This window comes from Plasmodium malariae, assembly GCF_900090045.1.
Source record: "Plasmodium malariae genome assembly, chromosome: 14".
Lineage (NCBI taxonomy): Eukaryota > Apicomplexa > Aconoidasida > Haemosporida > Plasmodiidae > Plasmodium > Plasmodium malariae.
Window position 1 is genome coordinate 952,185 of NC_041788.1, and position 26,961 is coordinate 979,145.

The 26,961-nt window shown below is 27.8% G+C and overlaps 5 protein-coding genes across 5 annotated transcripts; 3 read left to right on the forward strand and 2 right to left on the reverse strand.

Moving 5' to 3' along the window:
- Window positions 1–1,170: 1,170 nt before the first annotated feature.
- PmUG01_14029800 (conserved Plasmodium protein, unknown function) lies at window positions 1,171–11,163 on the forward strand (the record flags this gene model as incomplete). The annotated part of the gene is given in 3 exon segments (XM_029007851.1): window positions 1,171–5,472; window positions 5,487–10,747; window positions 11,106–11,163. The coding sequence occupies 3 exon segments, from the start codon at window positions 1,171–1,173 to the stop codon at window positions 11,161–11,163; spliced, it is 9,621 nt and encodes a 3,206-aa protein (XP_028864199.1).
- A 986-nt stretch (window positions 11,164–12,149) lies between these two features.
- MTFMT (methionyl-tRNA formyltransferase, putative) lies at window positions 12,150–14,255 on the forward strand (the record flags this gene model as incomplete). Its single annotated transcript, XM_029007852.1, has 1 exon — window positions 12,150–14,255. The coding sequence occupies one exon, from the start codon at window positions 12,150–12,152 to the stop codon at window positions 14,253–14,255; it is 2,106 nt and encodes a 701-aa protein (XP_028864200.1).
- An 843-nt stretch (window positions 14,256–15,098) lies between these two features.
- PmUG01_14030000 (peptidyl-prolyl cis-trans isomerase, putative) lies at window positions 15,099–16,282 on the forward strand (the record flags this gene model as incomplete). Its single annotated transcript, XM_029007853.1, has 3 exons — window positions 15,099–15,367; window positions 15,691–15,970; window positions 16,160–16,282. The coding sequence occupies 3 exons, from the start codon at window positions 15,099–15,101 to the stop codon at window positions 16,280–16,282; spliced, it is 672 nt and encodes a 223-aa protein (XP_028864201.1).
- A 501-nt stretch (window positions 16,283–16,783) lies between these two features.
- Window positions 16,784–19,864, reverse strand: PmUG01_14030100 (DEAD box helicase, putative; the record flags this gene model as incomplete). Its single annotated transcript, XM_029007854.1, has 1 exon — window positions 16,784–19,864. The coding sequence occupies one exon, from the start codon at window positions 19,862–19,864 to the stop codon at window positions 16,784–16,786; it is 3,081 nt and encodes a 1,026-aa protein (XP_028864202.1).
- A 1,164-nt stretch (window positions 19,865–21,028) lies between these two features.
- PmUG01_14030200 (conserved Plasmodium protein, unknown function) lies at window positions 21,029–25,814 on the reverse strand (the record flags this gene model as incomplete). Its single annotated transcript, XM_029007856.1, has 2 exons — window positions 21,029–24,390; window positions 24,725–25,814. The coding sequence occupies 2 exons, from the start codon at window positions 25,812–25,814 to the stop codon at window positions 21,029–21,031; spliced, it is 4,452 nt and encodes a 1,483-aa protein (XP_028864203.1).
- Between the last annotated feature and the right edge of the window lie 1,147 nt (window positions 25,815–26,961).

Here is a 26,961-nt window from a genome sequence, read left to right on the forward strand (position 1 = left end):
AAAAGAAACAAAATGAAGTAAAAATAATGTTAAAAATGAAAACCCATATTTTACTTAAAAATTTTGCAAGTTATTGCATAGCTGGGAAAAGAAAAAAAAAAAAAAAATAAAAGCTATTTAATTTTGTTCTTCGAAATAATTTTTTTTAAAAATCATATTTTAAACAGCTCACACTTCTTTTTTTCTTTTCTTTTTCTTCACATTGGCATCTTCTACATGTATACATAAATATGTACACGTGTGTACATGTATATATAGGTAAATTTATGTACGTATATTCAAGTTGATACTTGTCACTGCAAGAATTATTCTGTTAAGGAAGATCTGAATATTTTATTTTGCTTTATTGTATTTTACGGTATCTTATTTTGCTCAATTTTATTTTATTTTACTCTATTTTCTTTCATTTTGCTCTATGTTGTTTTTTTTTTTTTTCTCTCTTTTTTGTTTCATTTTGTTTTATATTTCTCAGTTTTATTTCATTTTGCTCTATTTTTCATTTTATTTCCCATTCTCCCTGAACGGATTGTGCGTACGTTGTATACGTTTAACACGGGTTGCATGTATTACACTTGTTCAACATTTGCTTAATCTGGGGCTTAAAAAGTAGAAACTGAAATATTTAATAATGACATTTGGCACTATATAAATTTGTTACTTCATAAATTTGTTACTTCATAAATGTGTTACTGCATAAATTTGTTACTGTATAAATTTGTTACTGTATAAATTTGTCCCTATTTTAATGTGCTCCTATTTAAACGCTTTTATAATATACGAAAAGTTGAAAAAATAAGTAGATAGTGTTATCTTACTATATGTATGTAACGCAAATCGCTTAGTGTAAAATGCTTTTATATTCTTCATTTAAAATTTTTTCCACTTTTATGCCTTCTTTAAAAAAAAAAAAAAAAAAAACTACTCTTCACTTTTTAAGCATACATGCTTTTTAAAATGTATTAATATATATAGAGGTACATATATGCGCATATGTGAACATATGTTTATATATCTGTAGTGTTGCTGTTCTTTTGTTTTATATATATGCTCATTTCCCCCGAACTGACATCTTAACTTTTGCTCATCTATTCACACAGACTTACCATCATTAAACATACATACATAGACAACCTTTTATGCTTTTCTTAAGCATCCCTTTTTTATTTTCAAATGAGTACTGAAAGGAGCGAAATTCTTTTAGAAGATAAAAGTTCACTATTTAAAAAAAGAAGAAAAAAATGTAAAATAACACGTAAACGTAAAAAAATAAAATTATATTACAAAAGGAAATCTCAAGAAAAAAAAAAAAAAAATTATAAAATTTTTAAAAATAATACAAAAATTACAAAAAGAAGGAAATTAAAAAAGAGTTATAAAAACATAAATTTTGTTATGCAGAATGATAACCTGATGAAACTTATTCAGATAGATACCAGTGAAGAAAGTATAAGGTATTATGAACAAGCAGGCTACGAGGATTCAATAGTTGCATGCCATGTGGAAAAAATAAAAATGGAGTTATGCTCTAGGAAAGAGAATGCTTATTCAGGCTATACCAGCCCCAATGAGAACAAAAATGGTACTACTAGGATTAACGATAGTGGTGGTAGCAGTAGTAATAATGGTATTAGTGGTAGAGGTAATCACAGTCGTAGTAGTAGTCGCTGTAGTAGTGATATATGCATAGAGAGAACTGATGGCTTCACTTGTGTACACGATGACCGCGGCAATGAAAAAGGGAATGTAGTAAATATTTCAAAAGAAATTGTGAGAACAGCTGAAAATTGTAAAAGTAACTCAAGCAGCCCAGGAAGCACAAGCTACCCAAGCAACCATTTCAATTTGAGTACCCAAAAAAAGACAGAATTTTTCAAAGCGCAGAAAAATAACTGTGCTACATGCATAGCTACAACGATAAGCACAAAGAAACATTTTCTGCAAACGGACAGATTAAGAGAGAACGACAAACGTTCCAGAAATGTTCAGAAAAAAAGATTACACGGTGAAAGTGATTCTACTGTTTTAAAATGTGAAGAAGAATATGCATCTAATGTAAACAGGGTAAAGAGCATCATAGATGAGATGCCAGTTCAGGAATATAAAATCGTAGAAAAGGAAAATACTACTACTTATAAGAGCAGTTCTGATCGTGCTACTAGTTGTGACGATATGAATTATGTTCACGTAATACTAAAATACGAACAGGAGGGGAAACAAAAAAATTTAATTTTTGAAAAATCGCAAAACAAAGTGTGTGCTATAAGAGCAGACGCTTTTGCAAATATTACTTCTAATACAGAGGACAAAGAAGGGAGGGATCCAGAAACAGAAGGGGGTGGAAAGGTTGAAGGGACTCATCACAAGGGAGGAAACAGAAGTAGTAGTAGTGCAGGGGAAAATGGAAGTAGCGGTATAGCAGGGGAAAATGGAAGTAGCGGTATAGCAGGGGGAAATGGAAGTAGTAGCATAGCACGGGGAAATGGAAGTAGTAGCATAACAGGGGGAAATAGTTGCAGAGCAAGTGGTAATAGAAGTAACGGGAATCATAATAGCCGCACCCATAGAGGAAATCCCTATGGGAGAAGACGCAAAAATGTAACGCAGGATCCAATTATCGAGCCCGTTAGTAAAAATATATCATATGGTGAAAATCAAGATAGAGGTAAGTTCCCAGATGACCAAAAGTTTATATCAGATATAGAGGACATATCAGCTGATGGATTTAAAAAATTATTAATTTGTATGAAAAATAACATAAAAGAAATATGTGAAATATTAGAAAATTTAAGCGAAGAAAAATTGGTTTATTTGTCTCTTCCTTTTAATGAAAATTATGAAATAGTAAAATACTTTTATTTATTGTCTATAAAAAAAATTGATAAAATGATAAAATTGTTAAATGTAGATAACTATAAAAGTTTTATATTACTATTTGACGAAAATAAAATAACAGAAATTGTGAATAACGTTTCTTTAAATACATCGATAAGTATTTTATTGCATTTACCTCAACACAAATTAACACATATATTTAGCCAGATGAATGTTAAAAATATTATAAAATTAATAAATGTAATACCTTTGTGTAAATTCTATTATATTGTAGAATGCATACCTATAGAGATAATTAGTCCTCTATCTAATAATATTACTTATGAAAAATTATGTATTATTCATAATTCCTTATCTTCAAATAGCTTGGATCTTTTAACAAACAATTTGTGTATAAAAACAGTTAACAGACTTATAACTGATTTACCCATATACAAATCGATAAAAATTTTGAAAAGTTTGCCCCCCAAAAAAATTGCAGATTCGATTAATGTAAATTCTGCTTCTTTCAATTTTTCTGTCCAGTTGTACACATCTTTTAGTGCACATGAAATAATCGAAATAATGACTCATCTGAATATGAAATGTATAGGAATTTTACTAAAAGAATGTTGTAAATTAACCAAAATTGTTTTGTATATTAATTACCACATATCTGTTGATAAATTTAAATTAATTGTCCAGAAATTACCAACAAAGTTTTTAAAAAAAATTATAAATGATATATCACTAAAATTATTAGTAGTATTCTTTATATCCTTTTCTAAAAAAAAGACAGTGCCTTGTTTGTATGTTCTATCACGTAAAAAGTTAAATTACATTTTGCATAAGATGCCAGAAAAAAAAAAAATAATAATAATAATACGTTCAATACTTGAGAAAAATTATACGAAAAATACATGTAAAAAGTGGGAAAGAAAAAACCAAAAGTTAATTAACCAAATGGATGATAAAAATGTATGCCTTATTTTAAATATGTTGAAAGGTCGAGATTACCTTCATTTTTGTAAGCTATTATTATATTCTAATAAAATACAAAATATTATTAATACTGCTATACATAATAATGATGATAAAAAAACTGCAACTATTATTCTCTATTTACCTATTAACAATATTATACAAATAGTTCAAATGTTTGAGGAGAAGAAGTTAGACAGAATAAGCAAATATTTTCCCATCTATATAAACGATAGAATTATAAAATCTAATGTTTCTATTCATAATCAAATTAGCAAAATACAGCAAATATTTATTATGTGTAGACTACTTCGATTGAGACATATTTGTTTTAATTCTCATATTATTAGAACATATACACAAAACGTTAAGTCTAACTACATTGTACATAGAAAAATGAATCACATAATTCATAGCATAAATTTAAAAAATTATAAAAAATTTTTAAATAATATTTCTTGTGCCAAAATTATCGATATGGTTAATACCATAGACAATGTTATGTCTAAAAATACTTATAATGAAAATAAATTAGTTAACTGTATTTTTATTTTCTTCAATATATATCATCAAAATGGGGCAAAAAATTGTGTGGGGAAAGAATTTCTTTTTCAAAAAGAGAGTAACAAAAAAAACATAATTAAATATAGATGTAAAAAAGATTTATCATTATGTAAAAGTCTATCACATATTAGGAACACCTCTTTTGACAACACTAAAAAGTGTTATCCTTTTCAAAATATAAATAGGGCGAATACTTCAAATGAGAACAAATCTGGAAAAATAAATTTCCCTATACAAAAAAGAGTGCTCACTTATGTCAGCAGTGAATCGGAAAACAATATAGTTCCCTTGGTCATCCCCTCAGGAAAATCTATTATTAGCAAATTAAGAAACAATTTCTGCGCATTTTTGATAAACCTAGTTTCGTTCATTAAATTGCACATTCAGGAATACGTCCTACTATCCCCTGCTAATATCAAGAATGGCAAGTGTGATATCTCCGCGTATTGTGGAAACTATGCTCAGTATGACAAGTGCGATAACTGCGATCACTGTATCAAACATGGAAATAGCAAAGTTATTGTGAAGAACATTCCAAATGGGTTAAACAGTGCAGTTCGGATAAATGCATACACAGAAAACCATTGCAGTAGTGATAACAAGATACTTACTAATAATGATGAACCGACGTTAATATGTAATCCCCTCTGGGGAAAGGAATACATATATAGTAAAATTATTTTTAATGCGGTAAGAAGAATTATGAAAAATATTTTTTCAACTGTTAAAAAAATAAATCAAATGGAAAATTCATCATATATCAAAAAGCACATTTCTATATTAAATATTGTTAATTCAAATATTGTACATTTTAAAGATCATACAAAACAGAGCGTATTAAACATGCTAAATGAAAAGGCTGTCTTGAAAGAGATTAAAACACCATGTAGATATTATACAGATGGACACATTAATTATAGTGGAAAAAGTAATAGACAAAAAAATTCTGGTGGTAAAAAGTTCTTTATCAAACATCATTCTGGTAAGAATAGAGAATGCGATGAAAAAGGCGAAAAAATAGGAGAAATAAAAGGCGAAAAAATGGGAGAAATAAAAGGCGAAAAAATGGGAGAAATAAAAGGCGAAAAAATGGGAGAAATAAAAGGCGAAAAATGGGAGAAATAAAAGGCGAAAAAATAGGAGAAATAATAGGCGAAAAAATGGGAGAAATAAAAGGCGAAAAAATAGGAGAAATAATAGGCGAAAAAATGGGAGAAATAATAGGCGAACAAAAATACGAAAAAAAGGAATTTACAATTAAGACCAAACAGACAACTAATGAAACAATGCTTAAGTATGACAGCAAAGGGGAAAAAAAAAGTAAATTTAAATTAACCAAAATGCAAGAAATACAAGATGAAAAAACAGTTTTAGGAAAAAATGAGAGGAACAAATTAGAACAAATAAGTAGCAATAGAATAGACTTTAACATTCCAGGTGATGACTTATTATTACATAATGAAAAAGAACTATTACGGCACTTATCTATTGATGTGCCAATATATTCAAAGAGTAAAGAAATTGCTCTTTTCGATATCAATCACAAGGGAAAACGTCCATACAGTGGTGCAACTAGTGATGAAGCAAGTGAGGCGCGAAATAACGGGGAAAATATCATACCGAATAGCATAGCTATTAATGTGCAGAATAATACAAACAAAACGCAAGCTCCTTCCTGGGATAACCAATTGGTAACATCCTCTACATACAAACAGAATAAAAGTGAAGCCAGTGAAGTAGGTAGAAATACAGATAAGAAAAGTTATTTCTTTAAAAGATTAGCTTATTTTCAAAACATATCCATATTTAAAAAATTACCTCGAAGAAAAAAAAATATTTTTCATAGTACACGAAATTTATCGCTAGCTAACAATTTTAATAGTGCTAAAGGTGCACGCCAAAAAATTTTTGGCACCATAAATAATAGAATAAATTCGAAAAATGCGAAACGTGTACATTCAAGAAAAAAGGGTATAGGAAGTGGATCTGGTATATCAGGCGGATCGGGCACAGCGGATGAAGCGGACGGAGCACGCAGGGAAAACGCATCATCGGGCGTGAGCAAAAGCAACAAGGAAAAAACCTGCTGCTTAAAATTCATATTCATGCTAAATGATGCTCACCTAGAGCGTGGCACTAACAAGAATGCTACTCTAGTACTAAACCTATTTTTTCTTAGAAAAAAAAAGCTTTTTAAAAATTATGACTACACAATTTCTGGAAGCTCATTAAATATACATATAAATAATAAAGGATACGAAAAATTTGTAAACGTTAATCCTGATCACAAGGACACATTTTGTTACATTAACTCAAATATCATTTCGCTAAATTATGATATTACTGATAATAGTAGTAGAATTAGCAATAGTAATAATAATAGTAACAATAATAGTAACAATAATAGTAATAATAGTAGTAATAATAACAATAATAATAATAGTAATAATAACAATAATAATAATGAAACTATCAAAAATTTGTATTCACTAACGTCTAACATGTCTTTTCCAATGTCCAATATTAGAAACAATTTTGCTCTTAACTGTGATGTTTACAATATATCGAATAAAAACACAAATGATGGAAAGAATTTTCAAAAAATTATAACATTCGCATCTACAAAAATAAGCAAAAAGTTAACAAAATCGACCAGAGAAATATATCACAATTTAAATAGTAACATTACCTTATTATGGTCCTCCAAAGAATTAGGATACATATTTTTAGATGCCCATAAATCATTATATATAAATATTAATGATTCTTCAAATCGTTTGCGAATAAATTTGAGTAGGCAAAACAATGATATATCACAAGGGGGCGTTACCTACAAAAAAGACAGTCTATTTTTTGTTAAAGATATTAAAGAAAAAATAAGTCTCAGAAAAATAAAAACAATGTTTTCCAAGATATTCGAAAGGAAAAAATCCAATTATCGTATGAACTATTTAATGCCAAAAAAAAGACAAAATGGAAAAATAGAGGAACAACAAAATAATAATTACTCCGAGAATAAAACTACTCTTAACGGAAAAAGAGAGTACTGTGCGAAGATATACAAAACTGATATAAGCGCAGATATAATTAAACAAGTACGCGCTAAATATGAGGAGAAACCAAAAGTAGAGGTCAACCTTACGGATGATGAAAATGAAATATACTTCGGCGATGAATACTACCATTTTTATAATGAGGAGGGGGAGAAAGAGGAAGAAGAAGAGGAAGACGAAGAAAAGGATGACGATAATGACAAAGATGAGAACGAAAAGAGTAACTTAAACGATCTTTCAAAATTTTCATATAAAGATATATCACTTCTATGCGAAGAACTAAATCAACAGAACAACATAACATATAAAATGACGCACCAGTTGGAAAAGACAAATGATACGGTTAAAACTCAAAAAGAGGGCGCTAGTATTATGATCCTTCGTCATTCTACTCATGGACATAAACACAAAGCGCTTAAACAGAAAACACTTAAATGCAACACAAACGATATTAATAATAATAACAACAAATTTCCGCTAAACAACAAACACAGTATAGTTATTAACAGCTTTAACAATGTTATAAATGAAGCGCAAAAAAAATTATCTCTCAAGGAAAAAATAATTAATATGAAAATATTAGAAGATGCTAATTTAAATGCAATATCTCTCAATCCATTAACTGAAAGTGAAAAAGAAAAATTGCAAGAAATAAAAAAGAATGAGCTGAATAAAATTATTGAGGAAGAATTGCATAAAAGAAATATCAGTTATAAACCGCAGGACGTATATTCCTTGGGTAATTCCAGCTTTACTGATGATGAATTTAATATAATATTATACTTGGAAAAGAGGAAAAAAAAAAAGGACAAAAAAATTACAAAAAAAGAAAAAAAAGGTATACCATTTAAAAAAAGCGTTAAATATTTTATCCCGTCTAGTTTTAATGGTAGTAAAATATTTAAGTTAAAATTACTTTCCCTTATTGAAAATTCTCTGTGTAATTATAACGTTACATTGGATAACACTACTATCAACTGTAAAGGAAAAGACTATACTGAAAATAAAAAAGATTTTTGCTGCATTTCACCTAAAAATAGTGCTCCTGTTTGTCATTTTTCAAGGAAACACCTCTACTATAATGCCTCTCCTACGAATGAGGAAAACCCTTTATTTTTTTTTATAAATGAATATGAAGACCAGAAAAAATTAGAGGTAAAAATAGGGCTCGAAAAATATGCTCAGAGTGTGCAAAGTGTGCAAAATGGAAAAAGTTTGCATAATGGGCAAAGTGTGCAAAATACACCTCATAAAAACACCCTAGCAGAAAAGGTTGATAATATCGCTTCTTTATATGATGGAAAGAACTCCTTTTTTAGCAGCGATAACAGTGTTAAATTATCAAATGAGTTGCTTATCAAAACAGAGAGGAAAATATTTCACCCTAGGAAAAATATAAATTCAGGAAATTATCTGCGGTGCGAAAAAAAAAAAAGAAGCACAGACAGCGAAAATAGTAACATCACTACAAACAAAATTAAACAAAACATGGGACAAGAGAAAAATGAAATATTAAATAATTCTTCAACCCTTTTGGAGTTTGATTCATTTGATAGTGCCACATATTCTTTAGCAGATAAATTCTCATTAAATAAGTCAGAATTATGCATGAAAAAAAAAGCTCTGAACAAATCAGGTATTATAACAAAAAAATGTACAGAAAATCCCAACATGCTCATAAATAAAATAAAAAAAAAAGACAAAAATAACTCAAGAAATGGATCACAAAGAAGTGTATCAAAAATATCTATTAACAATAAAATACGGCATGAAAATATTCAATCTGTTACTAAACTATACCATGAATCGAACAAATTTATTGATCATTCCGTGAAGGACTCCTTGAGAAGAAGTAACGGCACTATTGTTGAAATGGGTAAAAATTACAGTGCAAAAAATAAAATAATGAACCGCAAAATAGTTAGCAGAATAAGTCATAATAATTTATCTTTGAAATACAATGAAGTGGAGGATATAAATTTAAATAATAAATGCGAAGATTGCAATATAAGCCCTATATTTCTTAGAAAACATAAAAAAGGTAGCAGCTCCTTGAATCAGGAAAAAATAAATCAACCAAAAACTTCTAATCCTCCACTGTACGAGGAAGAATCAGATAAACGTTCACACTTCAGCTTAGGGGAATATTGTGTAAAAAAAGAAGAGGATGAACATATACATTTAGCACAAATAGAGGAAGATTGCTTAAATGGATTTCTAAACTGTGAAAGGAGAGCTAACAATTCCGTTGGTAATAGTAGCAAAGGTAATACTAATAACAGCAATTGCCACAGTAATTATTGCAATGATAGCAATAACAGCAATTGCTACAGTAATTATTGCAATAATAGCAATAACAGCAATAGTATTATTAATAATAGCAGTACTAGCAATAATAGCAATTGCAGTAGTAATATCAATGATAGTAATTGCAGCAGCAGCAATAATGGTGGAGAGGGCAGGAAAGAAAAATTGGGCTTCTTAAATTTGCACTGTTTGCTGGAAAATAGAGAAGAAAATTTTTACTTAATCAGCGAGGGTTGTGCTAACGCTAGTAATTATGTTAAGGATAACATGTTAATCCATACAAAATTATACAATGAAATTTTCAATATAAAAAAGAATGATATGTTGATATCAGACAAGTTCACTATACTTAATAATATGTCAAATGAATCATATAAAGATAACATATTCTGTGTACATAAAAAAAAAAAAATTTTATGTAATATATGTGGAGATATATTAAAAAGAAATATTTTAAATAATTTATTCTTTTTCAGAATAACGATAATAAATAAAAAAGGTCTTTTTTCAAAACACGTAATTATCAACATTTATTATCAGAGTCCTTTAATCAAAGCTCACTTTACCGAAAAAGATAAAATTAAATATTCCTTTGAAAAAAACTCAAAGGATTATAATTTAAAAATTGTCGTTATAAATAAAAATAAATTACACAAAAAATTTTCCTGGTCAAAATCAAAATTTTTTAGAAAATGTCTAGAAATCCAGTTGATAAGCACATTAGAAAATGTTGGACAGTTGCAAAATGTGCAAAACGGAAATACACAAAGCCGAAATACCCATAACCAAGGTGTTCAAAAATATACACAAGAGCAATCTTATTATTCTAAAAAAGAGTCAAATCCTTCTAATGACAATGAGGAGAGGGATCCTTTTGCAACAAAGAAAAAGTCTTTATCCTATGAACAAATGAATGACTATTCAAAAAGCTTATCAAAAATGAGTCAAATAAATGATTTTTCCCCCTGCACATATAATAACTCGCATTTTGCTATACTCAGCTTTAGCATCCTTGATGACAAAAATAAGAAGTAACTATTCGTTATTCTTTCAATTGTTCCAATATTTTCAATTTTCCTACTTCTTCATTTTTATATTTATCTCTCTTCTCCAATATATGCATTTGCTTTCTTAACTTTTTGATTCTACATTTTATTATATGAATGCGAAAAAAAAAAAAAAAAAAAAAAGGACGATTTCTAAATTTTTGCCCAATATATAAAAGAATTTGTTCGCACATTCCTTCTGCAAAAGAGATACTTCACTATTTTAACATATGAACATTTCAATATTAGAATGTTTGGATGATCTCTTACGTGCATTCCTATCACCTATTATTTTATAACTGCCTCATATTTATTTAATACCTTTGCTTCTTCTTTTTTGCAGGAAGTATGAAGTAGAGAGTTTTGTTGTTCCTTCCATAATGCTCTGTACAAATCGTTGATAAATTTTTTAAAAGTTTCAAAATTATAAGATGAAAAAATAAAAAAGGGGGAGGAAGAAGGCCTAATTATCTTCATCAGAACGGTAGAAATCGGATTATACTACAAGGTGATAGTATCATTAAGCGTTACGATCTATAATTTTCCGTAACTCGTACTTATTCAGCAATTATTCTTTTTCTAAGTTTAAATTTTATGTTTTTTGCTGCCATCTACTTCCGCTTCTATTGGCTATTTTTCTTAAATTTCATTGGCTCTTTTTCTAGCATTCTTTGGCAACTTTTTTTAAATCAGTTTTTTCTTCCTTTTTTTTTTTTTTTTTTTATCGTATTTATTTCATTTTCCCCTCGTTTTACTGTAGCTTTTTTTTTTTTAACTTTCACTTCCTTTTTTTTTTTTTTTATGTGTACGAGCACTTTTTACGTCTTCATATTGTATTATTCCTTCTCCCCATTTTTACATGGTTTTTTTGTAGAACTAGTATATTCTCTCATCCAGATATTTATTTGTTTATTTGTTTATTTTTTTATTTTTTCGTTTGTTGTTTGTTTATTTTATTTTATTTTTTTTTTTTTTCCGAAACTTCGAACATGCCAAATCGTAACCTATAAAATTTTCTAATACCTTCTAAAAATTTATGCTTCTATATTTAGTATACATTTTAAATTCATTCTTAGCATTATTATATATGAAAACTAAGAGAAGCAAAGTTTTAGCACATATTTATGAGAGTAATATGGGCAGAAGCTCATTTACTTTTTACACCATGTGATAAAGCTTGAGTAATTTACAAACAAAATAAAATAAATTAAAATGCAGTAAATTAAGATACGTTAATTTAAAATATAATAAAATAAAATGCACATGAGAGAGAATAGCGCATGTTTACAATATAAGTCCGTCGTGTACCCCTTCAAGGAGAAACAGGGAAAAGCAGACGTATATATTGTTATATATGTACATATATACGTAAATGTATGTACATAATATGAATGTACGAAGATTATGTTTTGTGCATATATTGTTCATAATCCTTTTGAGAAGCCATTCTTGCAAATTATGTTATATACCTAATCCAGTTTTAAAAAAAAAAAAAATATCTTCCAAAATTCTGAATTACTTTATGGAATTAATTAGTACTAAAAATGTGAGAACGTGTTCCCAAAAAAAAAAAAAAAAAAAATATTTTAATACATCAAATTTCAACAGGTTAATGTTAAATGATGATAAGACCTATACAAACTTTTTAAAAACTGAACGAGTTGTTATGAATGATAAGGATGATGCTGCTATCATTGGCATGTTCAATTACATATCTCAATGTATTGATAAAAGTGGGAGTAAAGATAATAATGGGGAGATAAAAAGCATGATAAAAAAAATTAATGATATCACAAATATAATATTTATTGAAGTAAAAGGTGTTGTTAAAAAATACCCATTCTTTAAGTATCAAATTGGTGTCAATAATATACCTAATAGACAAGTGGAAAATAGGGAATTGGGAATAACCAGATTATGCCATAATTTGTTATTCCCTAACACATGGAAATACTATGCTGTAAGGTTGTATATGTATAATGTGTACTTAGCAATAATTCGTATAATTGAAAATACACTAGGTAACAAAATATTTTATGTAGATATGAAAGAAGAGCTGACAAAAAGAAAGGATATAATTATTAATATGCTGTATGATATTTACAGAGTTAAACATGTAGATAGTACGTATAAGGATAGTTACAATAACATGTGTAATGATAGACATAACAGTAATGCTCATTGCGATAGGAAGCCTATTCGCATCTTATACATTGGAAGTAACGAATTCAGCGCTATGTGCCTTAAAATAATTTTATTAATAATAAAGACAATTAGAAATGATATAAAAGTAGAGGATATTATTACGAAAAGCCCAAGAAGAAAGGGAAGAAATTTACATGTGAAAAAATCAAATGTAGAAGAAGAAGCTAGGAAAAATAAAATAAATGTTTTTTATTATGACAAGTTCAAAAATACAATACATCAGTTAAAAAATAAATTATTTGATCTTTGTATTTCTATTTCTTTTGGAGAAATATTTAATAGCTCATTTTTTAAAACAGTCAATTCTAATATTTTTTCTTTACATCCGAGTTTGCTCCCATTATATAAAGGTGCTTCACCAATTCAAAGAAGTTTATTAAATAATGAATCAATATTTGGTTACACAGTTTTCTTAACTAATCTACGCATAGATGCAGGAACTACATTAATAAAAAAATCTTTTCACTTTGATGAAACTTTTAATTTTAATGATATAATCACTATCCTCTTTACACTAGGTACTTTACATTTAATAAAAAATATTTTCTTTTTGGCAAATTATAATAATTTTATTCATAAGGAAAGACTAGTATATGATATATTTTGTAACTCCTTTTCTACTCGAGTAAATAATGAATATACAGAAAATATCAAATGTTCATATGCTAATAAAAAAGGGGTTTTCCCAATGTTATCCAGTGTAAATTCAGAACTGAGTGGCGTCAATTGCCCCCATCCTAGATGTTTCCCCACGAGCTCATATAACAATAGTGGTAGTGGTGATAGTAGTAGTAGCAGTAGCAGTAGAAGTAGAAGTGATGAACATACCAGCGGTAGTTGTAGCTGTAACGGACAAAGTAAAGACAACAAGAATTACGCCCCTAAAATAAAAGCTGAAGAAAAGTACGTTTGCTTCTTTTGCTCCTCATCCATGTATATTCACAATAAAGTAAGGGGTTTTATAAACTGGCCCAAAGCAGAATGCTCTCTTTTTTTATATCAGAATAATGCAATTAAAAAAATTGAAGTCAAACTAATTAAAACATCCTACGATTTATATGTTAATAATAATAATTATGCATTTCGGAAATTTCATAATTCGCTTGAAGGTCATAAATGTTTTGATAATGTTCCCAGAAAATTTGCAATCCTCGATAAAAACTCCATAAACATTCAGTGCAAAGATAATACTTTGTTAAGAATTTATAAATTACAACGAAAAAATAAAAAAATTATGGATGCCATGTCCTTCTTTAATAGTATTAATAAAGTATATCTGCTGTACTAGCCCTAAAAATAGCGTTGTCTCCCTTTTTTTCTCTTTCTTTTTTTTTTTTTTTTAAACAAGTGAAATGCTAACCGTGTATTAAGCATTTAAGGCTTATAACCCCCGTGCAACGTCTGAACCATTCTGGTATTAAAATTATATGAGTTATATGTATTTTACTATATTATATGTTATTTTATATTTTATATTTTATATTTTATACTTTTTACTTTATATTTTATATTTTATATTTTATACTTTATATTTTATATTTTATATTTTATACTTTATATTTTATATTTTATATTTTATACTTTATATTTTATATTTTATATTTTATACTTTATATTTTATATTTTATACTTTTTACTTTATATTTTATATTTTATATTTTATTTTTTTGCTAAATCTTTAAAAAAGCGCAAGTGTGGGTAGTTTGATGTTTTCCTCCCATTAATTATTTGAATTATACATGAAGATGTGCAACATTGGAGTATGCATGAATGTATAAATATAAGCATGCATACATACATATAATGAGAATAATAATTCTTTTCGTATTTTATTTGTTTTCCTTTGCTGGCATGTCAAACATAATTTTGCTTCCGACTGTTCCATTTGCGTGTATCCTTCTTTTTTTTATAGTAAAAACAAAATTCAAAATTTAACAAATGAACAACTTTTTATTTTTTTTAATTTTTTCAATTGTTTCTATTTTTTCAATTGTTTCTATTTTTTCTATTTTATTCTATTTACAATTTTTTTTTTTTTTTTCCATAATAAAATGAAAAAGAACCTAACAAGCATTTTTATATGACAAAAGCTGAAAATAAAGTTCAGAACTAGTAATACTGTCATAAAAAAATGATAAACTCTATCTATAGGTATTTTTTTTTTAAACTTCATCACAGGGATCATAGGAAAATTTTTTCATTGCAAAATCATTATTTTAAGGAGAAGAAAAAACAAATCTTCAACAGTTTTTGTAACCTCTTTTTTATTTATTTAAATGCATATTTTATAAAGAAATTCCTTTTTTCAAAAAACATTAGCATTCTTCTCTTGGAGGAAAAACTAAATGGCTCCTTGCAAAAAATTTGTAGGGATAATGCCCCCTATTTAAAAACAAAAAGGTAATAAAAAAGACGAAAAAAGGACGAACAAAAGGGAAAAAATAATATAACTACATAGAAAGGATATGAAAAAATGAATAAAAATCGAATGAGAATGGATTGAAAAATGAAACACTGTGGAGGTACAACTTCTACGTGTACAAAAAGCTACATCACACATGTGGGTTGCGAATGCAGACAACCTTAAATATATATATGCCCATATATATATATATATATATATATATATATATATATATATTTACATTTATGTGTGTGCGTGTGTGTATATATATGTACATATATATGCACGGGTTAAACGTCAATTTTAATTCGTTTTTCAGCGGCATACTTTATAAGGATATTATAGAGGGTCAATTAGACGGTTATACTGTCGAAGAAGGCGATACAGTATATATTCATTACCAAGGAAAAACGACAAACGATTTTCGATTAATTCAATCGACTTTCAGTTGTGTGTTCCCCCCTAAGATAAAAGCAGGTTATTATGACCATAAACATATAAAAGCTATCTACGAAGTTGTCATTGGTATGAAAAAACATACAAGACGGCAATGTATCATCCCTCCTCATCTGGCCTATCCACACCATTTCCCAAATCAGGCATGTTAAACGAAAATTAAAAAAATAATATAACAAAATAAAATAATGTAACATAACATAAAAATATAAAATTATATAGAAAAAAAAAAAAAAAAAAAAAAAAAAAAAAAAAATAGAAAAAAAAAAGAATTTTTATACACAAGCCTTCGCTATCTTAATTTTTTTTTTTTTTTTTTCCTTTACCATTAGCCACTCATTTATGAAATCGATGTAGTAAAAATAGTTAAAAAAAATTCACCGAACAGAACTCTTTATGAAAGAATAGAAATGAAAATTGAACTACTAAGGCAAGCCATATCTTCCTACTTTTAATTTGTTACAGTGGAGCAACTGCATAACTAATTTATCATTCTTCTGCCATTTTGAAAACCTTATAAAAATTTCCGAAAGCCTGTTTTGCCAATTCCAAGACTTATCTGCGTAGATTCTTTACTCCTTGACGAACTCCTTCCACTTACTGATTTATTTGTTATTTCATTTTACTATATATTTTCATTTTTGCCATAATTTTTCTGTAATTTTTACCTTAATTTTTTTTTTTTTTTTTAATAGTAATTCGAATAGCACGTTTTATGAATCTCATTTGAAAAACGATGGTATGTTCATTTCTCTCCGTATACCATTTTAAGTAACAAAAAAAAAAAAAAATAAAATAAAATAATAAATAAGTTAAAACAGATATCACATGATAGGTAAGCGATGAAAGAAGAGGTATGTTAAATGGATATACTCATTGTTCCCCTTCTTTCACTTCTTCTTTTCGTAGTTGTTGCTTCAAAACCCTCGAAGCATTAGCGCCACTTGCTGCACTCGCTATATACACAATGTGTTATCGCCCAGTTCATTTAATATACACGATGAAATATAATTCAAGTCGTTTTTCTTCTGGGTTGTTTTCTCTTCACTCGAAGATTTTCCTAATTTTGATAAGTCTCTTTTCAAGCGCAATTTGTTAAAGTCCACTTTTATGTTATTTAACCAATTTCTGACCATGTTAATATTTTTTTCATCTTCCAATAGTATTGAATGTCCCATATTATCTCTTCTGCCAACTCTCCCACACAAATGAATATATTCATTTACATTTTTTGGCTTATTACATAGTATAACAATGTCTAGGTTATTTATATGAAAACCCCGAATACTGTCAAAGGAGCTAATAATAATGGGAAATTTATTTATATATTTTTGTTTTTGTTCTTTTTCCACCTTCACATCCACTTCTGCTTCTGTTGTTGCTTCTTTTGATTCTATTACTTTTTTTACCTCCTTTTCTACCTCTTCATCCCTAGAAGCGATTTCTCTTAAATTTTTTATGTCTTCGTAACTTCTACACATTTTACTTAAATTCTTGTTGTTGTGCCGTAGGGATATTTGTAACTTCTCATGGAGTAAAACTGAGAAAACTTTTTTTTCGTTTAGGTATTTTTTTAGATCCATTAATGAGTAACCATTTTTAACTAAAATTAGAATTTTTTTATTTTTAAAATCTTCTATTATTTCATAAGCTTCCTTTATTTTACTGCTATATAATTGATCACTTACTACATGATAAAAATGATATATACTGTTCGGTATTCTAACTTTTATAACATATTTTTGCAATGTATCTTCACTATTTATGTAATTATCAAAGTTGAATAGATTAGCATTTTCTTTATCCCATTCTTTACCCTCCTTTTTATTGAAGCTGTTTTGCTCATGAGAACACATAGTGGAACAACTTTTCTCATGTATACTGTCACAGTGTGAGCCTTTTCCCAATTTGTTTATTTGTGCCTCCTCCTTAGGCTTTCCACAATTTTTGATCACTCCGTTATTCATTCTGTTACTTGGAGTGTCGCTCAGATTGCTATTCAGACTGTTACTCATATCGTTACTCATATCGTTACTCATATCATTACTCATATCGTTACTCATATCATTACTCATATTGTTACTCAGATTGCTACTCATATTGTTACTCATATTATTACTCAGACTGTTACTCATATTATTACTCAGACTGTTACTCATATTGTTACTCAGACTGTTACTCATATTGTTACTCAGATTGCTACTCAGATTGTTACTCAGATCGACACTTGTCATGTGCCTTGTTATGTCACTTGGCGTCGCACTATCCGTGTCACCGAATGCACCCGATGAATAGTTCTTCTCCCTCAACACGTAAATTTTCTTTTTTTCATTGCCTCTGTTCAAACACAGAAGCTTACATATTCGTCTGTGTGTTTCCCTATTTAGAGTACTTGAACATCCAACAAAAACTGTATCTTTTCTATTCATATACATTAACGTTTCCAATATTAAATGTGCGTTTTTTCTTTTAATATTATTTTTCGTTCTTAATGATCTGCATCTCTTAACTGACGGAAACAACCTATCAATTTCATCAAAAAAAATATATTTAATACTTTGTAAAAAAGATTTTAACATACCCTTTTCTAGCTTTAAGATGTAATTTTTAAAGCACATAGGGGTTCCTACAAGAAAAGTAGAGTCCCTTAAAGTTTTCATTTCATCGAATATAATCGCGTCGCTTAGGTTTTCAATATTTTGGAAAATATGGCCCCCATCGCTATTACGGCTATTAGCGTTATTATTGATATTATTATTAATGTCATTACTATCACTATTACTGCTGTTATAATTGTTGTTACTTATGTTGCTTATCTTACTGTTATTGCTGTCTGAGCTAGCCAACTTCATGTTTATTCCCAACTTGTGTCTTTTTATTTGTCCCACCTTTTTTTCACCATTAACACTGTTTTTTATGTTCTTAAACAAATTGGGGTTTACATTATCACCAATATCTTTGGTTATTGAAGGATCTATGTCTAATTTCCCTTTTTGCTCTTCGTTTTTTTTGTTTTTTATTATATCCCTCGTACTCTGTTTTTGCTTTGCTATCACCTCATCTTGCTTATCAATAAACAACTTAACAATTTGTGCCTTTTTATTATTTATAAAGGATAGTATATTCTGAGCAATCTGTACACATAATTCTTTAGATGGGCATAAAATAAGAATTTTTTCCCCCTTTTTTAATACACTTTTAAATCTTCCTTCTAGTAATAAATCTTTGTTTTCTTTAATATCATAAATTTCCTCATACTTTTCACTAAATGATGTGTACTTAAGCTTATTTGCATGCCCTCCTTTTTTCGCCTGTTTATTTAAGCCATATATGGTACTGCAATTATTATAGTTGATGTAGTTATAATAATTGCTGTGGCTATTATAGTTACTATGGTTATAGCTGCTGTAGTCATGCTGGTCATCTGAGTTATTATTATAAAAATTTTTGTAATATGCACTGTTATACAAATATCTGTCTCTGTTAATATCTTCGTCAAAAACAAATTCACAATTGTAAAAAAATTTTAAAATAAAATAAAATAAACAAATAGTTGTTTTTCCACTAGATGTCTTTGCATGCATAAGAACATTATTATTCCGTTCGAGGAGGTAGATAAAATTTTTTTGTAAATTACTCAAGGATTTGATTTCTTTTACACTACTATTATTTTTAAAATTGCCTTTTATATAACTTACTTTATTCTCATCGTTTGAAGTACCCTTTTCAATAAAAACAACAGTCTTCTTATTTTTATTTCCTTGTTGTTCATACTTTTTCTTTAAATAATAAATGTTATGGATATTTTTATCATCACTGTTTCGTAAAAAATTCTGCGCTTTGACAGAAGGTACTACTTTTCTAATAAAAGAGAAATGTGTATTTTCCTTTGTCCTCATACATTTTTTCGCTAATAAAATATTTTTTAAATAAATGAAGAAAATTATATATCTGTAGAGGGAACACCTCTTACTGCTGTTCAAATTAAATATAAAACATTTCAACAAAAAAATATATTCAATTACATAATTTTCCATAAAACTGTATATAGTAATATATATGTAAGTATATATATATTCAGGTATATGTACCGGTATGCGTGCAGTTATATGTACAGGTATATGTACACGTATATGCAATTGTATATGCATATGTTTACAATTAGCGCAACAAATGTTTTATTTAAGCTTTACTACAGCTTATCCATTTTTCGTTTAATATTGTAGTAATAATGCAAAATTTCATAATTTATTTAATTCACTTATTGCAATACAGCAAGCATACTAATGTTGTGGATTATGTTTCTACAATGTATGAAAAATTTATAAAAATGGTGCGTAAAACGATGAATCGGTTTGCTTATCTGCGGGGAGAAGCCGCATATGCATTGTATATATTTTGCAAAGCGGCAGAGAAATTTAATGAAAATGCTTATATTCACACCGCTAAATAGATTTAAAAAAAAAAAAAAAATGACATAAAAAAAGGGGCATAAAAAAAAGGGACTTAAAAGAGGGCATGAAAAAAGTGTTTGCCTCTTGCAATTTCGAACAATAAAGAAGCCTAAAAACGTACAGGCATCCTCCAATCTGCAAATACATATATATTTATATATGTGTGTATATATGCATAATTTTTGATCAAATTTTATGCAAAATATAATGCAAAAATACACAATACAATTATTTATTTTTGTTTCTATACGCACACACATGTATTAATAAACATTTAAAACAAGCTTCGTCTTTAGTAGGATTTTATAATTTTCTTTTTAAACTACTGCAAGTCAGTGTTCTACAAATTCTGGTGTTGTATCAGCTATTTAGCTTCAAGCTAATGCATTCTTTTCTTAAATGTTATGGTATTTGTTTTTATGTAAGCCCTAAGAATGCATAATAAATATTTATTAAAACGTTGCGTCCTGGCGGATTAAACTTATTTGAATAATTTATATTTTTTTCTTTTTTTGTCCATCTCGTTTCTTCGTTCTCGTTTCTTCGTTCTCGTTTCTTCGTTCTCACTTCTTCGTTCTCACTTCTTCGTTCTCGCTTTTTCGTTCTCGCTTCTTCGTTCTTGCTTTTTCGTTCATTTTTCTTTTCTCTCCTTTCTTCGTGCTCCTTCCCCATTTATCTTATTTTTTTTCGCATAAGGCACTTGCGTCATTCGTATTCCATCCCATGTATTATCCTTTTTTTCCCCCTTTAAAGGTCCGATTTAACCTGTTGTAGGTACTGCTTAAAAGATGAAATTCTGTTTTTATTTGCAGTAACTATTTCTTCGTTCATACATATTTGACTATTTATTTTTTGTATGTAAGCCTCTGATGAACTTAGCAACTTACTTCGAAATTTCCATTGTAACTGTATTTTCCTTAAATCCGTCCGTAAAAGGTGCACATTCTCTTTTAAATTATCACTTTCCTTTTTCAATATTTGCGTTATATCTTCCTTATTTCTTAGCTGATCTCTAAATATTTCAAAATACTGCAATATATTATGAGTTTCCTTATGAGCAAACTGTTTTATTTCTTCATTTAAGTACTTCCACTGCTCATTGCTTAAATGCGTTAATGTAAAAGAGGAAAAATCCTCTTTTTTTTTACTAGCTATTTTTTTTTTTTTTTTTTTTTTTTTTTTTTTTTTTTTTATTAAAATTAGGTAGCTAGCTAAAATGGGGGCGAAAAAAGAATATATAAAAAGAAAACGTATTAAAACTAATTGAGGTAATACAAGAAATAAAAAATAAAATGTATTGCATTTTAGATATATTTCCATATTAACTAAACCTAATAAAAGTACAACAGAATACATAAGCTGTTGACATATGGTCAAATCGTTAAAGCCATCAATACCATAAAAAAAATAATGAAACATAAAAAAATTAAGGTAAATAAATAATAACATGAAGAAGCATTTCCTTATTTGCTTTTTATTAAAACACAATGCTTCATATAGCTTCTCCCTTTTAATGTATTTAGACAAAAAAATAAACATGTTGATTGTGATTAAAAAGGTGAACAAATAAAAAATATTTGTAAAATGTGAAAAAAGGTAAAATAAATTTATGTATACATTAAAATAGCTGCCAAAATCATTTGAATAAAATTCAATCATGTTGATATATATAGAAACAACAAACCACAACACAACAATAATAAAATGTGCAGCAAAAATGAGTAAGTTTAAAATGTCGTATTCGCAAATATACGTCAGATAAATTTTCATTTTAAACAATAAGCTAATACGAGAAGACTTTTCCGTTTTGTTGTTCATATGAATATTACCATAATTTCCGTAAAAACCGTAATTTGTGCTATCGAAGTTATTTGCAGCTAAGTAGTTACTTGTAGACACGTAGTTATTAACATAATTGTGAGAGTTAATATTATTTACGTTCTCCAAATTTTGCAGTTCACCCATGTTACTGTTTAACTTGTTACTTTGCCATTTGTTCATTGGTAAATGGACAAAATTCTTACTTAAAACTGAAAGAAATATATTATAAAAATCCCTAAAATTTGTAATAAGATATATATATATGACTATAAATAAAGAGAACAGTATGGTGATAAATAGTAGATTAATTACTACACCTTTAAAATAAGAAATATTAAAAGACTTAAAAAATAAATGACCAAAATATATATTTTTCGATATATATCCACTTGACGTAAAAACAAAATGTATGGTAACTAAGACACTATGAAGATCATTCTTATCGAATAAAATAAAAGAAATTTCAATTCTTTCAACTGAATTATTAATTAGTAACGCTATATCGTCTAATTTGCTTTGTAATATTAATCTTTCGTTCTTTATATTTATATAACAATTTTTCCTCGCTCTATCACATATAAGAGCATTATTTGAAGAATTGATTTTCTCTCTAAATGTAATATTAACTTTTATTTCTTCACCCCGAATACTAAATATGTCCATCCACTTAAACGTTTCATAATTATGAACGTCATTTCCAACAGCAGTTGGACTATTTTGCAAAAACGAAATAAAAGAATTATTTAACCATTTAATAACATCACTTTTATTCTTTATTTCATTAAAATTAAAATTTCCTTTTTTAATATTAACATTTATATTTTTTCTTAAATGATGAAATATCATTTTCGTATATATACTACTTCTAGGTGAGGAATCTATATTTTCCAATTGATATTTCAATAAATTATCGCTTTCTCTTATTTTTTTATAATCATTAATAAGGAATAACATAATAAAGATCAATAAAGTTGTGTATACAAATATAGAAAATATTATTCCCACACTTTTTTTTTTATGGTTATTATATATTCTTAAAATAAGTTTTTTTTTTTTAAAGGAAAGAGGTAAAAAGTCATTCAAGTTTAAAAATTTATTGAAAATTTTTTCTATGCGAAATAAGGCCTTTTTTTTTTCTTTTTTTTCATTATTATTTTTTTCCTTTTCCACATTCCTTATATCTTCATTTCCATTTGACTTTTCACATATATCTAAAATATCATTGTAACATAAATCCTTGTTGTCTAACTCGTCCGGATCTACTTCATAAACATTTGACTCGTTCGAAATGTTCAAATCATCTGAGTTATATAACGAGTGCACACCACCACTTATACTGCTGTTACTGCCGCTACTTCTGCTACTTCTGCTACCACTACCATTGCTTACCATTTCTCCAGTGTATTTTTGCGTATTATCACTTCTGTCTTTTTCATATTGTTCGTCTATCTGTTCATGCGAATGTACAATTAATTCCGTTGAATTGAGTCTACTTGTTTTTTTTTTTTTTTCTTCTGTGGAACATTCTCTTACGAATGATTTTCCTTTCCGAACTTTACCTTCGTCATATATGGTATCATCATCCTGTCCGCTTTCAATTTTATTTCCTTTATTTTTTTTGTATTTATTATTATGTCTTAATAATTTAGTGCCGTATTGATATATAAATGCATCATAAATTTTTTGATTTCTTTTAATGAACGATTTAATAGCCAGAAAAAATATAAAAGAAAAGCTTACAGTGACAATAAAAAAAAGAGCAGGAATCGAATAAAAATAGGATAATGTTGTTTCTTCACTAACAATGGACGAAATATTAAATCCTTGGAAATTTGCAAATATAATACATACATTAAAAATAAAAACATAAAGCATACTAGAGTTCACATTTTCTGAAATATGAAAAAGTTTATAGCTAAAAAGAGAAAATATAGCTAAGCATCCTAATATTATAGCTATAATGATGAAAAAAGGATATAAAAAATCTTTTTTGATATTTTTCTCAACGTTGCTATATTTTTTTATTAACAGTCCAAAACGCTTTAAGAAGACGAAACACGACAATGTAAACGTTACTATTGTTATACTAATCAAAATATTTTTTATTAATTCGATAATGGAAATAGTAAAATTCACTTCTTGTAATAAATCTGCAACTGCTTTTACGTCCCCTAGAGAATGTAATGCATGCATTTTGTGTTTTCCCTCTTCGTAACTGGCCAGCTTAGGAAGCATTGAATGGCACAAACAATAAATGAGTAAGAATGTCAAATTTGAAAGGAAACAAACTGAAAAAAACAGGTGTATGAAAAAATAAAAAAAAGTTATTAAGCAGATAAGGATGTAACTTCCTATGCAGTTATGTAGATATGCCATTATGTAGATACACGACTAAGGTGATCGGTTTGACAACTAAATCCCACGGTCCCATTATCACAAAATGAACGATTTAAGTGCAAGCATGTGTATATGCCCACATGTACGAATATACATACCCATATATGTATGTATGTATGTATGTATGTATGTATGTATGTATGTATGTATGTATGTATGCATATACATTGCTCAAATCCCCTGCGCGAAGATGGAGGAAGCGCAGTCAGTATATTGCCGAATTACCGATGAGGAAAAACTGGATATAGTAAGATTTCACGTACAGCTTAAAACCCACCATTGCAAGTTTTCGGATATTTGTTAAAACATATATAAAAAAAATAAGAAGAAATATAGCTAAGGAAAGGATAAAATAAATACTGAACTGATTATATGATGCAGCCATTGTTACTATTTCCTTATACGTTTTCGCATTAGGCAAAAAGGCAAATTTTAAAACATTATATGAGATCATATTTAATACAGGATTAAATAATAAAAAGTCTAATGCCACAGAAGATACATTATAATTTGTTAATATAATAGCTGGTATAAAGTAAGGAAAATCAGCTGAGTATATATTAGTACCTTGAGAAAGTTGTTCTTGAATTTTATCATAATCCTTTTCACATATTATTTGATATAATCCTCCTATTTTTTTATATGATTTCTCATATGAAAATAAATAATTCCATTTTTTATCAAAATAAAGAGAATTAACATTTCTTGCGTCTTCTATATCATTTGAAAATATACTGTCTGGATATATTTCATATATTTTTTTATATTTATATATATTCCTTAATATATCCTCCCCATTTTTTTTATATAATCTCATAGTTATTCTCCAGCAATTTCCAAATAAAATATTGCTGTTCAGAAAATTTGGATAAGACACTTTTTCAGTGAATGTATTTTTTACCCATGAGGACAGTTCAAATTTACTGTGTATATTTTTGAACAGTGTATAATCCTTCTCTCTCGTTGCATAAGAAAAATCATTATTTATTTTTTTTATCTCATCACTTAAAGATTTATAAAATGATTCAGAATATGTCTTCGATTCGTTTATGTTGTTATATATATAGTTTTGAAAATTTTTTGTATTTACTATACTATTTGAGGTATAAAGAACAATAAAAAAAAAAATTATTACAATTAAATCAATATTTATTTTAATTAATCTTTTTCCATTTTTTATTTTTTCTGACAATAAAGCTAGCTCCACAGACACTTTTTCCTTTTCTTCCACTGTATATTTAAACAAAATATTTGCATATACCTTTAAATATCTTAAACCGTCTTCATTGTATATCTTTTTTTTATCACTTATCATTTTTGAGCTTCTTGATCGTGTGAACTATTTCTCTCATTTTACCTGCACGCGTGCATACTTAATCTGTACAAGCGTTTGCCTATTTATTTGTATGAAAACATAAACGTGCATATGCATAAGCATATGCGCACGTACATATATACACATCCACACATATACGCACATATGCACACACTAGTTGATCAATTAATATTCTCTGTTAACCCTCATGCAAATAACACTATTAATTCTTTCTTACCACAGAAAATTTTTTAGCATTTCGGCACGGTTCGTCCGTGTCTAGTACATTGGCATTTTGCCTTTCCCCTCAAATTGCGCATTACTGCTGTGCTACACATACGTAGATAGCCTGCGCAAATACATATACATATATAAGAAACACTTGTGTATTTTATTTTTTTTTTTTATTATAACTTGGTCATAATGATCAGAGGTGGCAATTAACACTCCTGCTTACCTGTGTTAACATGTTCTATTTTGAATACGCGTTTTACTTTACTCTTTTTAACTATTTTTAAAATAGTCCAATATGTTCATGTATATTTTTGCCAATAAGAAAAATAACAGTGAATTTATGATTTTACTAATGTATGGTTATTTGTGCCTTTGGGCATTCGGAGATGCATTTAGTGTAAGTCCTTATAAATATGTATACATAATATATGCATATATATATGCATTTATACATATATATAAATTCAAACATATATATATGGGCAAACATAGATAAGTTTAGCTCTTGCAATTTCTGCCCCTACAAAAAAACACGAAGGCATACTAGCATAAATTAAAATTAGCCAACACTAATTATATAATTAATTTTTAACAAAATAACAAATTATGTTTAAAAATCTGAAATTAAAAATATTCTGGGAGATTTAACCTAATTTTTTATTCTTTCATGTATGCACGTTTTTGCATAAAAACATGCCCACTTTTGAAGATACAAAAAAAAAAAAAAAAAAAAAAAAAAAAATTGGCAAATAATTCGCTTTATAACATATGCATTGTAATTTTAAAGAACATTTCATCTTGTATTATTTTCTTTTTATATAAACATGGTTCACCCTTCAAAATATATTTAAACTCATCACATGGTCTACTTCGCAATTTTTTCATTACAGGGGAAGTATAATTTGAACGAGGA